The sequence below is a fragment of the Strongylocentrotus purpuratus genome, unplaced genomic scaffold (assembly GCF_000002235.5).
Source record: "Strongylocentrotus purpuratus isolate Spur 01 unplaced genomic scaffold, Spur_5.0 spur5_scaffold_8, whole genome shotgun sequence".
Lineage (NCBI taxonomy): Eukaryota > Metazoa > Echinodermata > Echinoidea > Camarodonta > Strongylocentrotidae > Strongylocentrotus > Strongylocentrotus purpuratus.
The window spans coordinates 26,362,753-26,390,656 of NW_022145614.1; the positions used below are offsets into that span (position 1 = coordinate 26,362,753).

General features: G+C 37.5%; 1 protein-coding gene across 1 annotated transcript; it reads left to right on the top strand.

The window, feature by feature from the left end:
• The first annotated feature begins 987 nt into the window (after positions 1-987).
• On the top strand, positions 988-25,519 carry LOC588678. The gene is made up of 14 exons (XM_030976065.1): positions 988-1,368; positions 7,729-7,959; positions 13,435-13,541; positions 14,269-14,360; positions 15,250-15,279; positions 15,688-15,777; positions 16,709-16,822; positions 17,774-17,800; positions 18,484-18,894; positions 19,323-19,381; positions 20,104-20,216; positions 21,109-21,335; positions 22,370-22,580; positions 23,260-25,519. The coding sequence occupies exons 1-14, from the start codon at positions 1,009-1,011 to the stop codon at positions 23,330-23,332; spliced, it is 2,145 nt and encodes a 714-aa protein (XP_030831925.1). The 5' UTR covers positions 988-1,008; the 3' UTR covers positions 23,333-25,519.
• The last annotated feature ends 2,385 nt before the right edge of the window (positions 25,520-27,904 follow it).

Here is a 27,904-nt window from a genome sequence, read left to right on the forward strand (position 1 = left end):
GAGTCATATCTCTTGAACCCGCCTTCCGACGCAACATTAATTTTGAGCGTAATACTTCATAGTTCATTGACGCATGATAAAGAAACAATGTGAAAATGTGTACATTGAATGAATAGATATACTGAAGTAAAAAACAGATATCAGTTTGTTAATATTAGTCAGTGATATGATCCGGGGCGGGTTAGGGTCAGGACACCATTCCGATTTTGTTTTTCTTCTGAAAAGCGGATTTCTTTCTTTATACTCAAAAATTTCGAAAGGGAAAACAAATATAACATTTTCAAAGGGCCTATTTGATGGACCATTTGAATAAGAAAAGAGCGACATTTGGGTGTTGTGTACTTGACGAATGCAACTTAGGTTTTTTAAAAGGAGGGTCTTTAGGCGGGACAGTTGTGCCCCCACCCCTCCAGAAAAAAATGGAGATGACAACTTAACTCAGTCAAGAAATCATGACACCACGTCCAGCATGTTACATGGTTAATTAAAAGTAAATATTTAAGATGCCAATTTTGTTTAAGTATATAGCCACGCGTGTAATAAATAAAGATTGATAAATTGATTTCTTGTCATGATAATTGCCTTGAAAATATAATTTTGAACAATATACGCATTTACACACTTACACTTATATTATCGCATCATATACGTACGTCACAAATCATTATTAAAAAAATATGTTTATCCTTTTTTCAGTTCGAAAATTCTACAAACTTCCCAAAACAGAACAGTTGATAAGTAAAAATATTAACTACTTATGGCGAATAAAAGAGGGATTGTCACTAGATCCACTCAACCGTATCCTACTGGAATAATTTTCCTTACTTTTTGTATGACCTTTTACCGATTTTATCCTCGCGGCCTCGGGATTTACCTTTGTAATTGTGCATCAGCCCGCTCATGCATGGACATATATTGTTTCGCAAATATATTAAAAAAGCGTGCAGAACTGAGCTAACAACAGTCGGATCGGCAACAATGAACAGCGGCAATTTTTATTAAGTTTGTATGCTTCATTTCTCATTTTTGTCATTTTTGGGGGTGAAGATCGACGTAACTGCACTGGCGTGCAAAACGTTCGACATCGAACTACTGAGGAGAGATTACCACCAAGTTATTTCTTACTTTAATTCCACTTTGGTAAATCATTGTATTGTTGTATGCCAATACAGCATGAAATTAATATTGATTTTGCTAAGTTTCACCGGAGCCCTTGTTCATGGCGACGTCGATGTCGGTGCTGGTGCTCATGGACATCGAACGAAGCGGTCAACGACCTTCTCCGCCGCGGAGATTCAAGGCATCGTCGATAAGCACAATGAGTACAGGAGTATGGTGTCCCCGGTGTCATCCAGCATGAGATATATGGTGAGTTTCTCTATTCATTGATCCAAGCTTCTGTAAAATGCAGATAAGAGTGAGGGAGAGAGAGAGAGAGAACCTTTCATGACGCGAAATTAATGAATCGTATAACACCGAAATAATGCAATTTGCGAAAGCTTTGGGCGTTAAGTAATATGTGTGTCCTTTTTACCCAGGTTAGCCTCTTCAGTATTAGATACTCTTTCTAGTAGTAGTAGTATAGTAGTTGTAGTAGTAGTAGTAGTAGCAGTAGTAGTAGTAGTAGTAGTAGTAGTAGTAGTAGTAGTAGAAGTAGTAGTAGTAGTAGTAGTAGTAGTAGTAGTAGTAGTAGTAGTAGCAGTAGTAGTAGAAGTAGTAAAAGTAGTAGCAATAATAATAATAATAGTAGTAGTAGTAGTAGTAGTAGTAGTTGTAGTAGTAGTAGTATTAGTAGTAGTAGCAGAAGTAGTATGGTAGATAAGACCGGTGATGAGTCCAAATACTGTTCTTCCTTACGTCCGTGCCATTACTATTTCCCCAGCACTGTCAGGTATCCATTATTTATAGGGGGGCTACACATGGGTTGCGAGGAAAATGAGGGTTATACAGACGTCTTGCCCAAGGATGTAAGCACCAGCACGTTTTGAACCCATGACCTCTCGTATGAGTGTTAGGAGCCTATCACTGCCACCTTTTATATCATACAGACTTTAGAGGTTTATTATTAAACATTTAATGAAACCATGTCACCCATGAATAATTAGTCTGAGGTCTTATTTTGGAAGTTTAAGCTTTTGTTGAAAGGTTATCAAAACCTTTCAAAAATTCTAGAAATATCGACTGAAGAGTTCTGTTTTAGCATTCATTTCAGTTTTATAATAGTTCGTGAAAGCTAAAATGACGATCATGAAGAATTAAACCACACCCCCAAAATGAACTGTGTTGGAGTTACTGATCCTGAAATAAATTCCTGTACACCCTTCTACGACAAAGGTGTCGTCTCACTTCGGTAAAGCCCTTTTTGCCAAGCAATCACAATAGCTCATGCACTTTTTTCACGATGACCCCGTTTTTATTATTGGAATCATTTGTAAAGTAACAGGCGAATTATATCATGCGAAAATGATGATAACAGATAATGGTGATGTACTTTTGTGACTTACTTTTGTAACGTTTTGGTGGTTACTTTTTCCCTGAATTTCGATTTGGTCGTTTGTAAAGCAAAATTTGTAAATTTTGATTACAATTCATGAATATATATATCTTTGAGAGAGAAAATAAAAAATCTCAGCAAGAAACTTAGAAACTTCGAATTCGTGGTAAAAACTACTCGACTTCTGTACCCCTTCTGTCAAATTTCGAACTAAAAAGCAAAAGGGTTTTATGTTTACAAACGTGGAGGAGATTTCGCACCATCAGAATATCGGGGTGAATGTTCGTCTCGCTAAACATTCTATTTCACGTTCTAGTTGGTTGATCTGAATTGAATTGAATTTTTGTCTTCATCATCATGACAATATATACAAAGATAAAAGATGGAATACCAGAATATTTTGATATAATTTACACTGGCCCAGTTCTCTACTTGGGCATGGAATCAAAAGAATAAAAACAACGGTTCGTTGGCCTGTAAATTCGCATGGAAATAATATTTGTATTACAAAAAGGAAAAATGGCCAGCCCACGCTTTACACTATGAATATGACGGACAAAGAAAGCGGACAAAATATACAGTTCCTCAGGTAGACAAAGGAACACCCCTTCACTGCTATTATGTAAAAAGTGATTATGCATGTGACACCTGTTCTACACATTTTTACATAATAGCAGTAAAGGGATGTTCCTTTGTCTACCATAGGAACTGTATATTTTGTCCGCTTTCTTTGTCAGTCATATTCATAGTATTAATACCTCAATAATATATATGCAAATAAAAGCAAAAGCCTAAGATTGCCTATACGTATCACGATGCAACTGTGAAAGCAACACACATAAGAACATGATGCCACTTCAGGCTTTCAGCAGTTCAGATGCAACTATTGGTTCCAGCAAAGTCTAAAATACTCTTAAAATGTACAGTAATGGAGTCCAATCTTGAAGAGCCATTCAAACCACTACTTAGGGTGGATTCCATTGTATTTTAGGATACATTTCAACTCTTAATAAATAGTGGTTTTCCAATCCTCTGCATTTACATGATTAGGTACTTCATGAATCTAGTCTAATAGTTTATATTCTTTCGCAGACACCCACCCCCATTTTCACTCCTTGTTCTCTCCCAATCTGTACTAATTTGTAAGCAGTACCCATTTTCAAAGTTTTATAACTTTATTTTTCTTAAATTAAGTAGACCTTGAACAAAATCATTGCAGGAATCACTTGCCTCTTTGTGTTCAAAACGTCCCAACAAACAAACAAGTCTCCGCTCATTGACCGGAAAGTCTTATACATGTATGAATGCCAGCTTTTCAGCTCGAGTAAATTTAATTTCATGCATATCGGTTTTGCATTCACTGCACTGTTTGTCTCCTTATTTGGAGCTATTTATTATACAAATAATACACAGCAGTGACGGCATTAGTAAGAATTACCAACACAAGGTACCTTTGGAACAGTCTAACACGGGACTGTTTTGAAGGTACCGAGTGTGGGTAATTGTACTAATCATCTTATAAACTTGGATATTATACACGTATGATAAAATCAATTATCAAGGATAGGTCATCGAGGATTGCTAAGAGGTACTGCGCTACACTGTTGTCAATAAAGTTAGAATACCTCGTTCCATGATATGATTGTGATTACATATAATCCTTGATAGATAAAGTTTATATCATCTACGAACTTTTATATATGGAAAAGGGATTCTTTCTTGACTTATCTTGGAGAAAGAAAATGTATTCTCCACAAAATTTAGGAGAATTAATACATAACGCAATCTTGATCAAACATCTAAGAACATTTTTATACAAAACAAAAGGTTATGTTGTAGCGTAAAATGCCAACACACAAACAACCATTAGGGCATGGGAGCGGGAGCACCCCTGAATCAGTGAGTCGATGTTTCGGGAGGGGGGGGGGGGGGGGCTGCATGAAGGGCAGATGCGTATCCATCCCCTGATCATTAGGAGAGGCAAAATATTTCAACTTACTTTAATCTACAAACTTGTAAAAGAGGACCTGGTTTCGCTTCACGGGGGGGGGGGGGGGGGGTCCATCACTCAAAATGACTTAAGGTAGACAAATTAGTGTTTTAAGAATACGTCTTCACTATGTGCGTCTTTGTTTGTTTTACTACACAGTGATTCCTTACTGCTTACTTCTAGTGAGACTGCTCTTGTTTTCTTGGTCAGAAATATTTCTGGATGAAAAAATACTCCCCCCCCCCCCATTGCCCCTCTTTCGAATACGAGGGTGCTTCAGGGGATGTTACGCGTGCTGTCATCAATTTGGGGAATGGCATCCAAAAATGACGTCATTTGTTTTTACGGTAACTGTTATTAGTGTTAATAATGTAAAATTTGAAGGTTCAGAAAGAAAATGCATGAATAAACTTGGATTTAGACATCCGTTGATGTAAGTGCAATTGCAATACAGTCGCAATATAATGACTAATCACTATTAATGCATCTACAGAGTTGTAAATAATCAGTCTGCCTGACCGTCGAACAGATAGATTCAATAAATCCAAAGTCAGTTTGATCTATATTTGAATATGGATCATCTGCAGTCTTGAATAAGAGATGGCCTTTCAGGGTCGAATGCACATCAATGATATGAACTATAGACCCATAGAGGAAGGTTACAAGTTCTTTTTTGACAGCTTTCAATCTCCTTGAATTCCTTTCTATATCTTCCTATTCTTTTTACCATAACGGAAGACACCATACCAAACACCACTCTTCCAAAACGCTCTTGCAGAATGCGCACTCGTCTCCACATTCCACTTGACCAGTCCTCTCCAGACAGCAGAAGAGGCGTCGGGTCAAGTTGAAGTGTTAGTTAAGGTCATCCGAAGAATTCCGAACAATACGAATTAGACAGAAGAAAAAAAATAACACGACCAATAGAGCTGGACATACCATCAGCGCCACTTTTCAAAGAATCCCCCTCTCTTTAATACCCCAATCCCCGGTTGGAAAGCTACCCTATAGGACAGCTACCCCAGGTATTGAAGAACTCTGACTCTTCAACTTCTTTTAAGAGCAACCTTAAATCCCATTTGTATAATTTCGCGTTTTGAAGACAGACATTCATTCATTCTTGCATTTTTGCATTTTTTTCCTTATGTAAATGTACACGTTTCTTTGTCATGATATAATGTGTGCCCTTATTTTTTGAAGCGCCTTGAGCATTTAATCAAAATGGATAATGGTGCTATATAAATCTCATGTATTATTATTTATTATATTAATCAATCACAGCTCCAATTATAAATAGATAATGGATGTTATCAATTGACTTTCCAAGCTCTTGGTAGCATAACAATACAAATCTTCACATTGATTGGTAATTATCATGGAAAGTCCACACCGCTTTCTTAAAATGTAAATTGCTTTCAAGAAGTATAGGTGTTATCAATAGACTTAAACATTATCCCCCCCCCTAATATTTTACTAACCACATATTCTACGTTGTTGCTACCAAACTTTATTCATGGAATATAAGCAGGAGGAAATTGTTCTAAAACTAAAATTGAACAAAAGAGCCACGAGGACAATATCTTCTGCACATTATCGTGCACATATACGTATCCTATATTTCATACAAACAATTTTGTTGTTTAAAATAACAGACTTATACTTTATACTCTTACATCGAAATATTATATATCAACTAAATAAAGGTGATCTGCCAAAGGTGTTCATTCCTATGTTTGTAAAAAAAAAAAATATGAAATTCATTCCTACCCCTCCAGGCAAAAATTGTATTTTCATCTTTCCCTTATGTGCATATTTTTGGCTCGCGAAAAAATAACATATACAGGGGGGTGTTTCACAAAGATCTCAAGTCAAACTTAACTCTAAGTTGGACTTAAAAATTATGGAGAGCCATTTGTAGCCTTAAAAAAGTATATTCAAAAGCAAAAATTCAATTATTTTTGGCTTTTTATAAATTCCAAACAAATACATAAAATTTCCTTGATAATAGAAAATATGACTGATTTAAATCAACATTTTATGCCTTTTAAAATAAATTTTACGAAATATTTTCATGGATGCTAATGGCTTTCATAATTGTTAAGTCCAACTTAGAGATAAGTTCAACTTAGGATCTTTTTGAAACACCCCCTGGGCCCCTCATTTCGGATTAACTTGGACTTAAAAAACACGCCAATCATCCTCACTATACTCCTTTGAGCGTAAGCTCAGATATTCATTTTTATACTGCAAACATTTTTGCCTATTCATTCCTCTCTCTCTCTCTCTCTCTCTGTCTCTCTTTCTCTCTATTATCAGGTTTACAAAAGTTATACAAGCTTTATTTGTTTTGCTCTGGTGACCATCGCTATTTAAGTACTACTTCTTTGTTTCCATGTTATTCATAATAGTTATGTGTCAGTGAGTCAAACTTGTATGACGTCTTTCTTTATTGCTATCGAATTCAGTTACAATATTTTGTGTCTTATTCGGGAACCTACAATAAACAAGCTTTGCTTCCTAAAAGGTTCCCCATATTTAACACTGTTACTTATCAATGTTACATTTCTATCGTTGTTTTTAATTATCATTTTCTTGTTAAAGCTTATGTATGAGACAACCGTGCTGTGTGAAAATAAAAAACAACAACAAACAAAAAACAAATTAGATTAAAACATTGTAACAGTTCAGTAAGTAGTAAAATCTATATTCTCAAAGCTTTGTATGTAGGACTGAATATTTTTAAATCAATCACTATCCCAATTTCTATAATAGATATGAATGTTAAAAAAATATTGCTTTTATATTTTTGATATTTTTTGTTTGTTTTACACTGTCATGTAGAATATCGAATCAAATGTTACAATAGGCTATGCGAAACAAATTGAATTTTGATGCAAAATATTATTCATTAATTTGTATTTTTTTATCAATGCTGATTACCAATTTGTACGGCCTTTGATCATTGTAAAATCATCGCAATTCGGCCTTGCCGTACAGTTTTTTCTTTTTTAATCCATGATTATATTTATCTACCCTCGGACTACTACCCCTGATAACTATCCCCGGACAACTACCCAAGATAACCTTCCCCAGACAACTACCCCAGATAACTATCCTCGGGGGGAGGGGGCATGTCCTCTTGACAATTTTCCAGAGGGATCATCCCCTGTTATCACCATTATTACTACATATATTACTATTATTACTATAATTTTCATTCAATTCAATTTTATTTTCCACGCAGAGATGGGACAATACACTAGCCACTATGGCTCAGATTTGGTCAGACGGCTGCGTTTTCGCACACGGTAACCCTGACATCATGACAGAGTTCGATTACGTTGGACAGAATTTGTGGGCGGGGACCATTTTCGATGACGGTCGCGGAGCAACGACGGCCTGGTATAACGAGGTAGTCGATTATGACTTCGTCAACGGGTGTACGCCGGGGAAAGTCTGCGGTCATTACACCCAGGTGGGCGATTTTGTTTTATTTTCTTCTAAAAGCTGTTTAATTTTAATTCAGGAAAATATTCGTTTCATGCAAGGGTTGTGTAAAAACATAATCAGCAATGTAAAGACATGGTGCATGTATCTGTGTATGATTAAAGAGAAGGTTGAGTTCTGGGAAGAGATGACAAATAATTTGTGAGCGTTATCATTGTTATTATGCAAGTGTGGAAGAACATTAGATAAACATGCTCCCTGAAAAGCATGGCTCTTCAAATGCCTTCATATTCTAAATATGGCATGTAACATCGTAAAAATCGGGACGGATTTTTACGCCACGTTTTCGTGTAGTCCCATATACATCTTTCTGTGTACAATGCTTGTAACTTTACCAGGGGCGTAGACAACGGGGGGATGAGGGGGATGCATCCCCCCCACCTCACAAGGTGCGGGGGATGGCATGTACAATCATCCCCCCCCCCCCCAGGTTTTGGGGAATAATATTTGCTTACTTAATAAGTCATAATGATGATAATAATAGTAATAATAATAATGATAACAATTATAATATTAATAATAATAATAATTATGATGATGATAATAATAATCCTCATCATTATTGTAATTGTGTTTATTGTTATTAGCCGCATTCACACGGTGAAAGCCAATTCAGACGGTAAAAAAAAGAAAATCTTACAAGTATTTTGTGGTTATCTTGTGGTTTGGAAACCACAAGATAACCACAAGATTAAACAGGCGCGGATCTATGGGGGGGGGGGGGTTTAGGGGGTTTAACCCCCCCCCCTTGGGCGGCCCAAAAAACAAACAACAAAAAAAAAGGAAAAAAAAGAAGAAAAAAAAAGAAAAAAAGAAAGAAAAAAGAACGCACGCTGGAGAGAAACCCTTTCAAGTGCAAATATTGTGAGAAGATATTCAACTCATCTGGTAACTTAACCAAACACATGATAACTCTGGATATAACTGTGTATTTAACTGTTACTTGATTTAAAAAGACGTTATCATGCACTGCTTTTTATGGTCTCCATTGTGTTAATAGATGCCAGGAAAACATCACTTACGGGGTTCAAATAAACACCCCAAAAAAAATCGGCTCGCCGCTTCGCGGCTCGTGGACGATGCTCCGCATCGTCATTATTTTGGTCAACCCCCCCCCCTTAGCAAAAAGCTAGATCCGCCCCTGAGTCATCCCCCCCAGGTGTATGAACCTGTCTACGCCACTGAACTTTACCAAGACTGAGCCAAATTTCGTATCATTTTGATGATTCCAGAACCTTGCAGTACGCACCAATACTTATTATGCTAGATGATCAAACTTTTCTGATCGATTCCACAACGTTTCTTTCACAATGCATGGAGTCGCATGACCAGAACTCAACTTTATCTTTAAATGCACTCTTTAGACAAAATAGACATTTGTGATTCTTCTCGTATAGGGCAAAATGGAAGAGAACCTCGTGCGATGGGTCACAGATTAGAGTTACCAAATTGTGTTTGATCAATTTCAGCTTTAAAAATCAAAATCTTTCTGTTTTAAAGCAGATTTTGCTAAAATATTCCATGTTCCAGTCATATATATTTTTTCTGCTTCTAATACAACCAATTTTATATCACGGTTGAAAATAAATTGATGCACCATAATCAGGGCTCAAATTAAATTTTTGTCCACGGGGGCTCTTCCAAAAAAAAATAGCCCCCGTGAACCTTCTCACGGGGGCTCTTTTAGTGCTGACGGGGGCTCTTATTTTAATACAAATTTCCATTGGATGAAACTCCTAAATTCCTTGGTATTTTATCATTATCATTTATTTAAGTCGGCATTCTCCCTCTTAGAAATTTACTTGTTACATAGCTGTATACTTTTATCCCCGTGATCAGTGGCGGATCAAGGGGGGGGGGGGGGCGGGGGCCGCCCCACCCCCCCCCTGGGAAAAAAGAAGGGGGAAATAAGGGTAATTCTTCTTTCTTTTTTTTTTTTGAAAAAAGAAGTGTTCCTTTCCCACTTGTATCACAGAGAAACAACAGTTTAAGTTAAGTCTAACGTTAATTTGTTATTAAAATGTAGAGTACAGCCCTTGGCCTTAGGCCTAATTTAGGTCGTAACTGTTACTGTTTGAAAATCTAAAGTAAAATTAGACAGTTTTCATGGTTAGACCAAGTAATTGAGAAAAAAAGTTTACCCGTCACTGAGACCAGGTCAATCAATCTTCTAGATCCATAATTAGGGTCTAACGTTAGTAGATATAAGGTAGATGCAGGCGCGGATCCAGCGGGGGTGAGCGGGCCTTGCCTCCCCCCCCCCCCCCCCCCCCCCCCCCCCCCCCCCCCCCCCCCCCCCCCCCCCCCCCCCCCCCCCTCTCCGCAAAAGAGAGAGAGAGAGAGAAAGAGAGAGAAGGAGAAGAGGGGAAGGGAAAGAGGAAAGAAAGGGAAAGAAAGAAGAGGAAGAAGAAAAGAAAAGGGGGAAGAAGGAGATCGGGGGGGGGGGGGGTGGGCGAAAGGGCCTTGCCTCCCAGGCTATTGCCTCCCCCAAAAAAACAAAATAAGAGAGAAGGAAGAAAGGAAATGGAAATAAAAAAGGAAAAGAGGAGATAAAGGGAAGGAAAATTGAGGAAGAAGTAAAGAAAAGAAGGGGGATATCATGCAGTTGCAATTTTCCCGCCAACAAGTTGCGGATGGGGGTGGGGCAAAAGGTCTTTGCCTCCCCCGCCCCCGCTAAAAAAAAGGGAGAGAAGGAAGGAAAAGGAAAAAAGGAGAGCTTAAAGGGACCAAAAAAGAGGAAGAAGAAAAAAAAGGGTGAAAAGAATTTCGATGCGGTGTTCGAGTAGAATTCTCGTAGCTTGATGCGACGAAGTGTCTCTATCCAGATATCTGTTGATAGTATTTAGAATATAGAAGCCTGATATGACCTTCTGCTCGTAACCGACAAATCACCGCATTAAAATTATATTGCAAAACACGATGGTGGATGAAACTTTCTAATATTCGAAGATATATGACCTTCAGACCATATTGTTTCATAATTTTTTATTCAATCAATCAATCAACGTCAAACAATTGATTTATCATCGCACTTCAATTTATTATTTCACCTTTTAATGTACTTTCATTCTTATGCATCACGAAAGAACACTGAATTGGAATTTTCAATGATTGTTTTGATTAATTTCCTCCCCTTTCCTTCTCCCTGTTTAATACTGATAAAATTTTCAATTTTTCTTAATCAAGGCAAAATATTATTTTCATATTTTCTTTATGCAAGACAGGGAGAGAGAGAGAGAGAGAGAGAGAATATGTTAAGTGAGAATTATCGAGTACAACTATGAATTGCATCTTTTTCAATATTATTCAATTCGCTGAAAATATTCAGAATATGAATATGATAAATCCACATAATACACCAACGCTGTTCAACGCATCCAACGCTCTAACCATAGCCCATATGCCAATGCACCATATTTATCAAATATGAAAAGATTTTTAAATGAAATTTGAAGAAAAATCAAATTTACAATGCACTGACAGGCATCAGTTGAAATCATGATTTCTCTGTGACTGGATTAGCACTAGTTTCTGAGGGACCAGTCACTGAAGAGGAGATAAAGGGAAGGAAAATTGAAGAAGAAGTAAAGAAAAGAAGGGGGATATCAGTTGCAATTCCCCCCCCCCCTTGGAAAAAAAAGGGGGGAAAAAGGGGAAAGATTTTATTTTTTGGAAAAAAAAGTGTTCCTTTCCCACTTGTATCACAGAGAAACAACAGTTTAAGTTAAGTCTAACGTTAATGTTAATTTGTTATTAAAATGTAGAGTACAGCCCTCGGCCCTAGGCCTAATTTAGGTCGTAACTGTTACTGTTTGAAAATCTAAAGTAAAATTAGACGGTTTTCATGGTTAGACCAAGTAATTGAGAAAAAAAAGTTTACCCGTCACTGAGACCAGGTCAATCAATCTTCTAGATCCATTATTAGGGTCTAACGTTAGTAGATATAAGGTAGATGCAGGCGCGGATCCAGCGGGGGTAAGCGTGCCTTACCCCCCCCCCCTCCCCCTTCCGCAAAAGAGAGAGAGAGAGAGAAAGAGAGAGAAGCAAAAGAGGGAAAGGGAAAGAGGAGAGAAAGGGAAAGAAAGAAGAGGAAGAAGAAAAGAAAAGGGGGAAGAAGGAGATCGGGGGGGGGGGCGAAAGGGCCTTGCCTCCCAGGCTGTTGCCTCTCCCCAATTAAACAAAATAAGAGAGAAGGAAGGAAGGAAATGGAAAGAAAAAAGGAAAAGAGGAGATAAAGGGAAGGAAAATTGAGGAAGAAGTAAAGAAAAGAAGGGTGATATCGCTTGCAATTTTCCCGCCAACAAGTTGCGGATGGGGGTTCGAGTAGAATTCTGTGAGATGATGATATACTTTCTCGTAGCTTGATGTGACGAAGTGTCTCTATCCAAATATCTGTTGATAGTATTATAAAATATAGAAGCCTGATATGACCTTCTGCTCGTAACCGACACGTTACCGCATTAAAATTAAATTGCAAATAGTGTTCAACAACACGATGGTGGATGAAACTTTCTAATATTCGAAGATATATGACCCTCAGACCATATTGTTTCATTATTTTTTATTCAATCAATCAACGTCAAAGAATTGATTTATCATCGCTCTTCAATTTATTATTTCACCTTTTAATGTACTTTCATTCGTATGCATCACGAAAGAACACTGAATTGGATTCTTCAATGTTTGTTTTGATTAATTTCCTCCCCTTTCCTTCTCCCTGTTTAATCCTGATAAAATTATCAATTTTTCTCAATCAAGGCAAAATATTATTTTCATATTTTGTTTATGCAAGACAGGAGAGAGAGAGAGAGAGAGAGAGAGAGAGAGAGAGAGAGAGAGAATATGTTAAGTGAGAATTATCGAGTACAACTATGAATTGCATCCTTTTCAATATTATTCAATTCGCTGAAAATCTTTATTTTATAATTCCACGGGGGCGATTTTTAATTTTGCAATCGCCCCCGTGGACAACCTGATGGGGGCGATTATGGAGCTCACGGGGGCGAATCGCCCATCGCCCCCGTGTATTTTGAGCGCTTTCCATAATTGTTTATTGTAATAGTCAATCTTGTTATGTGCGCTTGTCATTTAGGTTAATGATATCATTGGTACATGTTAATATAATGTTCAATGTTGTTCCGATCAAGCAAAAAGCAATAAAACACTTGGAAGCATTGTCTTTGGTTTCTTCAGCATCTTTAGCATGCTCTTGCGTTTCCATGGATATATAATATATTTCGGTCGACACTGTTCCGTAATAATTTTCAATTCTTCAAAATTTATATTTTATCTTTTTTTAATAACCTCTTATATTTTTGAAATTGCCTATATTGGAACGGAAGTAAATAAAATAAAATAAAATAAAATAAAATCACGTTAACAAAAAATGAGTAATAGAACTACTTTTTTTCCCCTCTAAAATAAAATCTCCCTTTGTACTCAGGTGGTGTGGGCTGAATCCTATGCGGTTGGATGTGGGCGCACTTATTGCAGTAATCTTGCAAACTTCCGCCCGAATTCTTACGTAATCACCTGCAACTATGGCCCAGGGTAGGTACTGAAATTGACATGTATTTCCTTCCCATTGACAATGTGATAAACAAAAAACATATAGAACAGTACAGTAGAAATAAATTCAGAAGACAGGAGGCGGAAACCCAGAAAGCGAATGTTTGTTTAGGAAACATGCATTTTACCATGTTAACTATTTTATTTGAAAAATCAACAAAATATATTGATAAAAAAACTCTAATGAACCGGCTAATTGGTGATCCTTTTTTTTGTGTCCAGTTTTAAGTGATATATTCCCCACTTCCATTGATATGACATTTAAATTGTTTATCTATTCGACCGAAGTCTTACATTATCAGGTGAAACTGTGGCCCCGGGCGGGTATTCAATATGGAGATGCGTTTATCATTTTTCCCTCTCTCTGTTACAAGTTTTTAGTTATATACGCTCCACTGTCACAGAAATAAATATGATATTTTCTCAGTACATATCTTTTAGCCAAAACGTTTTTTTTAATATAAAAGTAAAGAAATAGATTGCCTAGATGCATTACAAATATAATTGGATAAAATGGAAAAACCTTCTAAAAATCTGTGCTTGTAGTTTGGAGATTCCCGCCATGTTAGCAATAAAATGCGCCGTTCAAAGTATATATTTTTTCAATCTTAAAAATATCTATAATTTTTTTAAAATCAATTATTAATTGGTTAAGAAGACCTTTGGCTTTTAGTTATTTAGTGAATCCTATTTCTTTTCCCGGCATCAGAGGTAATTACAACAACGAGCCCGTATATCTTCCTGGTCCAAGCTGTACCGAGTGTTCTTCAGGCATCGGGGAATGCTACAACAATCTTTGCAGTAAGTGTTATTTTTTCTCTCTCATTCTCACTCTTAAACCTATTGACATTTGTGATGCGCCAAAATTTGCTCCAGTGATTATTGTTCCTGCCTTATTTCGTAAAAATAAATAGGGTTATGGTTAGGGTTATGGTTAGGGTTATGGTTAGTGTTGGAGTTAGGGTTAGGGTTTGGGTAGTGGTTAGGGCTATGGTTAGGGTTATGGTTAGTGTTAGGGTTATGATTAGGGTTATGGTTAGTGTTAGGGTTACGGTTATGATTATGGTTAGTGTTAGGGTTATGGTTAGGGTTATGGTTAGTGCTAGGGTAAGGGTTATGGTTAGTGTTAGGGTTATGATTAGGATTATGGTTATGATTAGGGTTATGGTTAGTGTTAGGGTTATGATTAGGATTATGGTTAGTGTTAGGGTTATGGTTAGTGTTAGGGTTAGTGTTAGGGTTAGTGTTAGGGTTAGTGTAAGGGTTATGATTAGGGTTAGGGTAGTGGTTATGATTAGGGTTAGGGTAGTTGTTAGGATTAGGATTAGGATCAGGGTTATGGCCTTTCAGCTTCATTATTAAGCATACTTCAAGCCTTACATAACGCAGCTGCGCGCTAACTCACGGGAAGGAAGAAGTATGAGCATATCTCACCAATCCTGAACGAATTACACTGGCTGCTGGTTGAGTATACAGGATAAAGTTAAAGGTCTTAATGTTGAATTATAAGAATGTCCATGATCAGGCCCCAGGATATGTGGCTTCCCTGGTAGAAGAACATCATTCTCCTCCAGGTTTACGCTCGTCAGGATTATAACATGATAATGTTCTGTAAATCATTAAATACGGAAAATGAATGATCATCCTTTGATTTGATAATTTGAGTTTCTTCATTTATCTTATTTTGCAGGACCGTGCTCGGAGCATTCTGAACCATGTGGTAAGAATTATTAATGAGGAACGTTAAAAATTACAATTCAGTATGATTCCCATGCCAAATATAGAGCAAAAGCTCTAAAAAAGCGGTGTTTATCTTCACTGTCTTGGAATATGACATGCATATATATCAAATTTTTTACTAGAATAGAAGAAACAACTTCGTGTCATATAGTTTCGATGAGAATTTTTTTTTGTCGATTCTATCACAATTTTTTATTGTAACATCAAGGATGTTTATTTGAATATGTTAACATGTGTTCTAAACTGCCGACATTATTGAAAATGAATTTTGATAAGCTAACGGAGAACATATAAAACATTCTTATGACGATCTAATGAAAAAATGAAACAGCAACCCCTACATTTTTCTTCTTTTATAAGTTACCCCTTTTCTGTCATATTTCCACAGAGTGTAGAGCCGTCTGTCATAACTGTGGAACAAAGAATAGCGACTGTTCATGCACTTGCAGAGATGGATGGCGCGGATCTAACTGTGCCAGTAAGTCGAAAAATGGCGGCCTGTTCCTTGCCTATCTATTCCTTTTTGTGTTCTGTTTCAATCACTTTCAAATAGGCTACATTGTCATTCCAATTTCCACGGTCGTTTAAACGCCACTGACAGTACTGTTGCATCATTGTGCCATCATAAGACCAGTTCGTATAGTTAAAACATCATATAGATATCCCTAGATATCCACAGAACTTTCAAACATGGGGAAGTCCCTCCAAGAGCATATGAGAATAATCACTGCAGAAGGGATGAATGTGCTCCCTGTATAGCTTTTGTTTCTCTCTCTCTGAAAGGAACATGTGCACTTTTGTATCCCAGGATGTACCGTTGTTTATACGAATGAAAAATGATTGCGTAACTCTTATGAGTACGTATCAAGTATTTTACGATTTAGCCAAACTGCGATATGGTTTTGTCTACCACTTTATGGACATAATTGAATAGTCAAACAGACCACTTTCCAAACAGATGCAAATTTATCCATGATTCTCCTATAATGCTCTGGTGACGACCTGAAAGGTTGCCAGATGATAGTCCTTCATTCTAGCATGACCAATGTATGCAATTTACAATCAGATCATAGACCCTGTTTAACTTCAGGTGGGTGAAAAGATGTCCAGGGAGAAAAAGAAAGACTTACTGAATAAAAAATAAATAATTTGTTGTTAATCAATATTCATGCCGTATCATTTATTGTTTAACCAATAAATTTCTGGAATAATCTCCTGCCTTAACTTTCATTCAACATTTATCCTTTTTTTATATTTTCAGTCACCGTCATGCTTCGTTCATGCATGAGTTTATAAATATATGACCAATTTATACCTGCATTTCACCGCAGAATCGAATGTTTTATTTTTAGCCACTGGCATGCTTTACTCATGCATGTGACTGCAATTCAATTCTAATTCCATTTAAGGTCCATGCGAGGACACCGATTCTACGTGCGGTAACGGATGGCCATCTTACTGGTGTGGCAATAGTCAATTCCCATACGTTGACGCAGCCTGTCATCTTTTTTGTGGCTATTGCAGTAAGTACCGTGCACGTTTCTTTTGCAGTATTATAATAATAATAATAATAGTGGGTTCTTGTATAGCGCTCATGTCAGTCAGGTTTGACCCTCCTGGCGCTCCCGATTATTACCCTGGCTTTAGCACGGCTGCCATACGGCGCTCTAGCATTTCAAGGAATTAACTCCTACCAGGTACCCATTTACTTCACCTGGGTGGAGTGTGGCAAATGTAGATCAATGTCTTGCCAAAGGACATTAGTGCGGCGGCGTCTATTTGATTACGTCATTACTTACGTTATAATGCTTGGTGCACACGAGGCGTCATTTCGACTGCGCTATTACCTGCACCAACAAAACCGGTGGAGAAAATTAGTGCATACGTCTTTAATTCAAATCACTGTCTACACTCTTTATTTTGCATTCCCTTTCTGTACGATGTACGTCACTCTGACAGTCATGGCGCGTCAAAGCCCGCGTCGGTCGGTCGGTGGCGCATTCATACGTCAGATGACGCCTAGTGTATAATCAGGCATTTATATTGTAGTTAATCATTCTTTTTGCGTGGGCAGAACCAGTTGCCTTTTTATTAACGTCATCTTTTATGTAAGTAACTATAGTTTTAGTTTCAGTGCAGTTTACTTTTTATTATTATTTTTTTTCTCGAAAAAGTCAAATAAAAAACGAAATATATTGAGCATGATTGAACAGATAAATAACTTAAATGTAATTATAAAGATTTTCTCGAATTTTCCCAATGTATTTCATTTCTTTGTCAAATATTTCTAAGGAAGTGGGTCATTCTGGTTATTTATCTGCATCCAAAATATTCGACTTAATTTCACTGTATGTTCTTGATTATTGTGTCGATTGCTATTACTTGGTTTGCCATTCGTGTATGGAAGCCATGAGGTGCTTTATCATTCAAGGGAATATTTTAAACTGTTCGTAGCTCTGTTTTATTTTCTACAGATCCCCCTGATCCGACTTTCACGTGTTGTAAGTACAATGTAATATCTTCTCCTAAAAACATAGCAAAGCTCTGAAGAAATAATGGGGGGGGGGGGGGGAAAGATAATTGGCGGGGATATATAAAAAGTTTCAACATGTATTACCTCAACATAGAAAAACCAAGGAGACATGCATTTATCTCCAAAAGATATATTTGATATGATGAAGCCTTACACATAACTTATATTACTTATCATTACTCATATTGAAAGGGCACTTCCAAGCCATTTACTCCCAAACGCTACCGAACACATCCAGTAGGCCTATGTATGATGTTTGTATCAAATTGATAGCCCTTTAGCATGAATTAGATAAAATATGAAATCGAATGGTATTATTATGTTAAGTTGTACTCACGATTCAATTATATTTTGTAACATAATGGGACATGCCTTGGACTCGCCCCAAAAGATAAATGTTAGAAAATAAGAAAAATATTTAAAAAAATATTAACAAGCATGAATTATATGCCGAGGGCAATGCACATGCTTAGATGAAACAACTTTCAAAGGAGATCTGGACTGATGCGTTGTAGACATAGCAATCTTATGATTATCTTTAATCCTATTGATATTTTGATCATTAGTGGTTTAGATATAAAATCTATATTTTAATAATGTCTAACTAACACCATTTCATCACCTTTTATGAACAAACGACTACATGAATAGCACCAACTGCTGTCACCACCACCCAACCGCCCACAACTACCCCACTGACTACCACTACCCAACCACCCACTACTACCCAACCACCCGCTACAACACAACCGCCTACCACAACACAACCACCCACTACTACCAAACCACCTACTACAACACAACCGCCTACCACAACGCAAACCCCTACCACAACAAACCCGCCTACCGCAACGCAACCACCGACAACAACGCTACCATCCGCAACAACGCAGTCTCCTACCACAACGCAACCGCCCATTACAACACAACCGCCTACAACGCCTACCACTGCTGCACCGACGGAACCACCATGCACACTGTCTTGTTTAGATGGTGGGACACTGAACTCTGCTAGATGTACATGCCGCTGTGGATCTCAATATCAGGGTAACAGGTGTCAGAGTAAGTTGAAATTTGAAAGTCAAATTTTGTTCTTCATTTTTCACTTTCTCATTTACTACTAAGAATGAAAAGCATTCGTATTTTATATATAATTTACCCATAAATATAAATATGATACATTTTGTTCTCAAAACATGCATTATAAGTTCTCGACAATTATGGTCTAAAACGACCCCACCCCTATCAATTACAGGTTCTTTTTTAACACCATCATCACCTCCCCCTCTCTTTCTCTCCCTCTCTCTCTCTCTCTCTCTCTCTGTCTTTATCTCTCTCCCCGTCTATCTCTCCATCCAGCTGTCTTGTATTTCACACTCGTTTTTCATTGATTTCGGAACATCTTTTATTATTTTGTGCCATGGTTAAGATTCCACACAAGTTGATTATATAATTGCTTTTAACGCTCTCTCTCTCTTTCTCTCGCCAAGACTCAAAAGCTCAAGTCCAGTATGGAGTCGAACTCACCATTGGTGCAGATATAAGTTTCGTAAGTCATGCCCACCCTCATACTATCATTTACATCACACACAACCGCACATCAACTTCTTCATATTTGTTTTATTTGAATAAACACCGTTCTAAATGCATGGGCGTGCATTCGTCGTTTTGGAGACCAGTGTTTTGGAATGAATAGTTTTATTAATTTGTTTGCGTTTATGCATTTTTGAAAGTACTCTTTGTGTATTTTTGCGGGACACTGTGGTTTCCAGTCTTTTTTCAAAGTATTCCTTAATATTACTTTTGTCAGACTAACTTTAAATTTTGATGGATGGGGAAAAGAAATACTTCAAGATGAGGTGCTTCCAATGTTGGTATTTTTGTACATAATTCTGCATTTGAAAGAATGTTATATCCCACAATAATTTGGTTAACCTTCTTTCTCACGCTTGTTCCACTTTTTACATTGCCTGATATTTTTTTTAATCTGTGTAATGTTTTTCTTTGCCGAAAATACGCCAGCAAAGACTTTTAACTAAAGGCAAATTCAATATCTATGTCCTCACCTTTTGAAATGTGCCATAATTACAATCCGAGCTTGATTTCTATGTATATGCCAGTAGGTTATTGAAATGATGCTATTGAGTTCGTTCATCGAAAGTCCTTGCGCTTGTGCTGTCACTGAGTTTGTTGAAAAATAATACCAATGCCAAAGGTATCTGACTTTGGAAAGGAATCTCAATTTAAAACGGCATGTCATCCCTTTTGCAGTTTCCAAGAATTCGCAACCTGCTATTTGCAGTGATCAGTCGACTTGTCACCAACTTTTGCAACATTGACATGCTTTACCCCTTGTGCTGCCCAGGAGAGACCGGGAAAAACACGTAAGTTTTATGATTATATTTTAACCTGACTGCTAAGAAATCATGTTTATGATTGTTAATAAGCATCCAGCGGACCGACGGCTTTGACTTCTCTCCGAGGGACATGGTTATGGGGACTTATGTCTAATTACTCAAGGTCACAAGCACATTGAATTGTTTTCGAACCCAGGACCTCTCGGTTACGGGACCACTTCTTTACCACTAAGCCATCGCACCTCCTCAGGTGCATTTAATGTGTTTCCACGTAGATAATAAAAGTATGTGGCAAGAAAGAAACTACTCGATAGTAAGATACAAGTCAGACAAAGTACCGTCACCCATATTCCTTATCTGCCATCTCTCTCATACAATATGGTATATGATAGGCCTATAATGTAAGTTTGATGCTGACGATGATGACATTGTCATTCCTATCTTTGTTGCACATGATGAGGTATAATTTCGTTAACGTAGGACTGCGTCAATGAATGACGCGTTCTTAAGGCATCATGTGAGAGTGATATTCTTGACGCATGTGAAAGAATGACATTTTTGACGCATTATATAAGAGTGATATCTCACATGAAATGGGTGCAAAATAAAAAGTGGGAACACGTACTTCTTCACACTTCATTAGCGCAGGTAATGACGCAAGTGGAAGGACACCTCGTATGAACCAGGTAACACCTCAAATCCAATGCACGCCACTGCGCGCTGTGTTATTGTGGGCACAACAAAATGAGAAATAAATACTTTCTCAAATACTGAAAAGTTTTCAAATACTAAAAACAAAAAAAGTTGTTATTGAATTCACTCTAAACGGCCTCTCTCTCTCTCTCTCTCTCTCTCTCTCTCTCTCTCTCTCTCTCTATCTGTGTTTCTCCCCCTCTCTCTCTCTTTCCATCCTTCACAGCGATATGAGATTGAGTTACGTCGATAGCAACCACGTGTCCGTGGCCGATGGCTACCCGGAGGAACGGCCTGGCTACCCCACCCCAGCCTTCGCGGTCATGCTGCTCATCACGCCCCCAACGCCCAGTGAGCTCTGCAGTGCAAACCTGCAAGCCATTTCCAAAAGAAGTGTTCCACAATCGTCTGTACTACAAAGGGCCAAACGACAGACAGATACTTCTTCAGGAGGTATGGTTTTTTCATATACTTTTAGGGTGAATCTTCTCCAAAATTGAAACGCCCTCCACAAAGAATCGTAAAAATTGGAAGAATGATGCTATAATTGTGGACAAGTGAAGTTACTGGACTATTTTTTTCATCCATGTGTTATTTATTCATTCTTTTATTTATGTATTTATTTGTTTTTCATTCTTTTTATTCATTCAATTATTTTGTTTATGTATTCATTTAGTTATTCACTTATGTTTCTGTATGTATTCAGTCTTAAATCAGTGGTTAAACATCGCTGACGAAATATGCGAGGTTTTAATTCCTGCTATACGGTAGAAGGCAACCTGGGTTAGATATTATTTCTTGAGTGACTTATCATGGCCAACGAACTAAAGCCGTGATAACTCAAATAATTTTAAAAGATAAATGGTGCCTTGTAAGCGTGTTATATCAATATCAGTGCAAGTAATAGACCAGGTCTAAGCTCTTGAATACACCAAGACCTTGCATAGCGGATGGGACCCGGGGTGCAATTCAAAAACAAAATCGAAGGAAAATGCAATCTGGGCAAATGGATTTAGCAATATCGTCGGCATTTTTTGGAATCTTTATGGGGAAGTAGATCTGATAAAGTTTTGTGATGCGGCTACTGTGAAACGTTTTGCAGTTGAGGAGACCAAGGGTTTAGGTTTGGAACAAGTATTTTTAAGATGTTAAAGGGAGTGTAGCCTGACGAGACTACGTGTCTTTCTCATGGCCTGACTCGGGGCCAATCGGGTATGATACGACGCGACCGCAGCAATCACTGCGTGCAACATACGCGAAACCGAAGCGTGAGGAGAACTTCGGTCTGTTTCGCGAACGCTGAACATGTAGGTGGTTAAGTCGCTGACAACCGTTCACCAAGTCCATTCGTTTACGTGTAGTTGTCCAAAAGAAGACCAGTTTTTTCTTCTGCAAGCTACACTCCCTTTAACATACTGTTTTAACAAGTAGAGCGTCTGCTCTAGATTTTTTGGGATAAATTCACTGTCTTTATCATCCCATTCCAGGCTACCTGAGTCAGGAAGCACTTTATGAAACCATCGTGGCCAACATCAACGCTATCTCGAGAGAGGCCAACGTGACTATCTTGGAAGTGACCAGAGGCGTGGTCGAGGAGGGTAATGTTCTATTAGAACTCCGTTTCACCATCATCGTCATCGTCGCCATTATCGTCGCCCTGGCCATCGTTACAGCCCTCATCACCATTTGCTGGGGAAGGTAAAATAATGGCTAATTCCGGTTTTTAGAAATACCACTTTATTTCCTCAATATCAAGGTGATATTGGCATTCCGCTATTAAAACGCACCTGGGCTCCGTAGCACAAAGCTTAGCAATTGATCGTATGATTGAATTTTGCGATTGGTTGCACACAGTAATCAAAGCAATCAATCGCCACAATTTAACCAATCATAGGATGAATCTCTAAGCTTTATCTTACAGGCTCCTGGTTTATTCATCTTCCTATTTTCCACAATCCTCCGATATTCATGTTTTCTGATTAAAGCTAGTTCGTAGATAAAATCTCCAAATGAGCAGAGAGAGAGGTCATTTTGTGACAGAGTTATAAAACCCACAGAGATAAATATTGGATAGGTTCTCAGAGATATAACTATTTTGTTTGTCTGCGCATGCATTCCGTGATACATAAACGGAAGTAAGGGGGAAACAAGAGTTATTAATGAAGCATCTGCATTACATAGGGAGTGATTTTGTTCTAGACACACGCCGTCATGGCAGTGACGTCACTCCCTGGTTCAAAGATCAGTGGATATTTGGGATCATTTTGTTTCATCTGCTAATTAACGAACTGGTATATTCTCCGCCTATTCCTATCTTAACCCACCTAAACTTTCATCTCCTAAATCTTCTCTTTGCTTTTTTTTTTCTTTTCTTTAGGAACACCGACACTGGCAGGAAAAGTTCCGGAGGCAAACGAAAACCCGACGACCTTTCTGGATCAAAATTTTAGTTTTTGTGTGAACACAACTCGGGTTATAAGTCACTGAGTGTCTGAAATATATGAAATATTATGAAATATTATGAAACAGTAGATATCATCTATATTTATAGAAATATTTAACGAAGAAATATAGCAAATACACATGTTTATTATATCAAATAGGAATCTAAGCGTGGTGCTTTTAGTAGTAGGATTAACAGGGGCTTGAAATCAAGCTCAGTATAAACTACATCCTTACACCTTTTGTTACGTTTTGGGGTTGGAAGTTGAATCTGTGCTTCTCTATTGCTGTTTTTGTGTTAGTACGTTTGTAATCTGTGCTTCTTTATAGCTGTTTTATTTTAGTACATTTGTAATAAACATTCGAATATTTCATTGAGTAAATAGAACATAGAATAAGAAGTAATTAAGTTCTACATAGTCATGTCATATATTTTCAAAATGCTAATTAAGCCAGTAATAATCTTCTTTTACGTTACCTCACACGCGCCAATCCCACACTCTCTTTCTCTCTATCTCTCTCCTTCCTTCTCTCTCTCTCTCTCTCTCTCTCTCTCTCTCTCTCTCGATCGATCGACTGGGGTGGCCATGCAACCTATCTACCTTCGCCACTCAAATATGAAGTAAGGATGGTTGCCCATTTTCAACCAACCAATCAGTGTAATATGCTGAAAGACATCACAATTAAATTACAAAGTTGTAAGTTATATAATCTTGTTAAGTTTATTTGACACTTTAATTTTAAGCTTTGACATGACATTCAATGGAAACTGCCTTGTATGAATTTGCAATGTTTTGAAAACGGTTGAATAAATATGAAATGAATAAAAATGGACTTGAATCCAGTCTAGTGTACATCAGTAACATATTTTCAAATAACTCTTTTATCAAGAACGGCACCGTGAACTAACCCGAACAACTTTATAGGCAGCGTTTAATCTTTTACGTAAATGCATTTCAAGGAATGATTTAGCTTATTTTTATACTATGTACTAAAAACGTCGCTCATGATTGATGGATTACAATTATCGCACATACTACATTAACTAATGATGAGCGACCTTTCTAATCATGTTCATTTACATGATACCTGTGTTTAATAAGTTATGACTGAATGCAAATATGATCGCCCACGACTGTCAAAATATCACAAAGTGACTAATATTTTTGTTATCGTCTATTTTATAGATTGCTTGATTCAGTTATAGTGATATACATGATATCAATTCAATGCTTTTCAATTAAACTTTTAACAACTTTTGATTTAATTGAAAATTCCGTTAAAGCCATGAACTCTTGATGGCTTCCACAATACCATGAGTTTGAAGTATTTCCTCCCCATTTCCACCGTCCCTAATTGTACTGCATTAGACTAATTTTTTCTATCTCGTTTTTGCATCAATGTACTGTCAAAAACACAATTATAATTGCGATGTGTGGCTGATAATGCGACCGCCATGAGAGTTTTCCGATTTTTTTTTCTTCTTCTTTCAACCGTCTGTTGATCATCTGCTGGACGTGACGCTGCAGCTTAGGGGATGAAAGTCCTAGGTCGGGATTCTCATCCATTCTTCTGTATATTAAGTTCGTTTTTAAAAGTATAAAGTCAAAACAAATTCGTAGCGTCCAAATCAAAACCAACATGAATGTCAAAACTTGCTCGGGTAAAGTAGTTCGCAGTGACTACGGATGTACTGACGCATCGTTCATTTTATTTCATAGGCTAATGTATTTCCAAGTGATATATTTATAATGTAAAGTCATTAAGAAAAATAATTCCAAACTTTGAACATGGAGATAGACAGACAGAGAAATCTACAAATTTGTATAAATGATTACGAATTATGTATCGATTTGATCATAAAATAGATCTATTAATGATACAACCCGTTTTTGTGAATTACACGTACACGCATACAACACATATAACGATCTTTGTTAATTTCCTTTTTGTATAAATAATTCTAGAGTGTGCAAATATCAAAGTGAATGAAGCCATTTGCCATTCAAGTTTGTCAATGGGCAAACCATTTAATATCCATCAGTCGATTTTCGTCGATTCGTCTCAACAAAATTACATTCTATAGATTAGGAGATCTATTTCGTCGTAGCATATTATTATTTAAACAAAAGTTTCATTCAAAATATCTGAGAGTTTCACCGTGAACAAGCTTTTCCCATCAGAGTCTGGATATATCTTCTTTCCTATCTTGGCATGCCTTCTTACCATGCTTACATATTGTATAGACCTAAGATTTGAAACGTATTCAGAAGTTTAGAGCTGTTGGAACTGTTACATTAAAAAATGTCAAGGATAAAACCAATCGAGTAGATGGTAATATTTGGAGGGAGACATACTATAATCTTGTACTGAATACTATCAAATAGATCTTTTATTTGTGAATTTTCAATCGATACAACCCACTTCATCTAAATTATCTAAGTCTAGTGGAAAAGTTCCATCTCAGCATTAGAAATAAAAGAGAAATTGATAAAATGCCGATGTGGAGATATCCGGCCTGCCATCGATCGCAGAATTCTATCGAAAGAGAAAGAGAAAAAATGCAGCGAGTAATATTCAGAAATCCATCTCAAACACATCAGAATAAGATGGAATAAATGAAGGAGAAGCAGTGAATAAAAGTAGTATGAAACGCATAATTCTACAAAAAACTCTCTCTTTCTTTCTCTTTCGCACACACACACTCTCTCTTTCTTTCTCTCTCTCTCTCTGTATCTCTTTCTATCTAATCACCCTCTCTGACTCCCCTCTCTCTATATATATCTAACCCCCACTCTCTCATTCTCTAACTTCTCTCTCTCTCTCTCTCTCTCTCCCTCTCCCCCTCTCTCTCTCTCCCTCCCCCTCCATCTCTCTCTCTCTCTCTCTCTCTCTCTCTCTCTCTCTCTCTCTCTTCTTCCTCTGACTTTCTCTCTTCACAGATTTTAGCATGCTTAATGAACCAGCCTTGCCTCCTCAAAGTAGAATGAACAGCCAATAATTTTCCCAACATTCTAAAGAAAAATATGACCTCGTGTAAACTAATTGGAGTGTCCCATCCCTTCAGATAATAAACTTCTATTTTATAAAGCGAAGGATCGTATTCTTCCTATTAAAGCATGTTATGAGTGTGAACATGGACACTATTATGAATGAGTTTGGTTATCTCAAGTGTTTCATCGGGGAAACATGCATTTTTACCCTCAAGGGAACGAAAGTGCACTTCTAGAGCAAATACTTTCCTACTTTATTACATAGAGTGCACCGTCAGGGGCGAAATTTTCATTTTTCTAATGGAAAAAAGGTGCCCTTCTAGAACCGAAATTGCCCTATTTGGTTCTTAAAGTGCCCAGTCAGGGATGACATTATCATTTTGAAGTGGCGTAAAGTGCCCTCCTGTAGAGCGGAAAGTGCCCCATCATGGTCGAAAATTCTCACAGCCATTATCAAGCCCATACATTTCAAACGCGTTTTTCTCTTTCTAATTCGATACCAGTAACTTACAAATGTTACTGAAATAACATGATTTTCCGGGTTTTTCTCATTTGTGTGTAATTTTTTTTTTTTTTAAGCGTTTGTTGGCAAATTACAAAAACCCAAAAGTTTCAAATCCGAGAGGTGCTCATTTCACTTAAACAGGTGCCCTTAAACTTGATAATTAATGCCCCTTCCTCTTCAGATAAGTATCCCCTTTTATTTTGACACATGCCCCCTTTTAAATAAGAGCCACCTCCCCTTCTCATAATGCCCCTATTAACACCTTTAATAAATACATCTATTAACATCTCATAGGTGCCCCTTTTCCTACAAAAAAATCCTTTGTAATAAGTGCCCCTTTCTTATCTCAAAAGTGCCCCTATTCATCTCAGATATGTGCACCTTTACATATAAAAGAAGTGCCCCTTACCACCTCTGATAAGTGCCCATTCACCTCTCATAATTGTCTCTTTTTCAAATCTGAGTGCCCCCCTTTTCATCTCCGGTGAGTGCCCTTATTCAAAGTTAGAGATGCCCCCTTTAACTTTGTAATAAGTGCCCCCAGAGAACTAACCCCTAGGACAACTACCCCCGGAAAAATACCCCCAGACAACTACCCCCTAGGTTAGTTGTCCGGGGGGGGGGAGTTGTCCTAGAGGATGATTGTCGTAAGGGGTAGTTGTCTGGGGGTAGTTGTTCGGGTGGTAGGTGTCCGGGGGTAGTTGTCCGGGGGTAGTTGTCCTAGTGGGTATTTTACTGGGGGTAGTTGTCCGGGGGGTAGTTGTCCCAGGGGGTAGTTGACTTGGGATGGTTATCCGGGGGTGGATGTCCAGGGGTAGGTGTCCTAGAACTTTTTTGAACCAAATACACACGTACACAACCTATATTAAGGACTTATCGCATCATACGTGCGTCACAAATCGTTATTCAAAGAATATGTTTATACTTTTTCAGTTCAATAATTCTACCCCAAAAAACCACAAAGAAACAGTTGATAAGAAGGAATATTTCCTTTAATGGTGAATAAAAGAGGGATTGTCACTAAATCCACTTAACCGTATCCTACTGGAATATATTTTTTTTTACTTTAATAGTTGACCTTA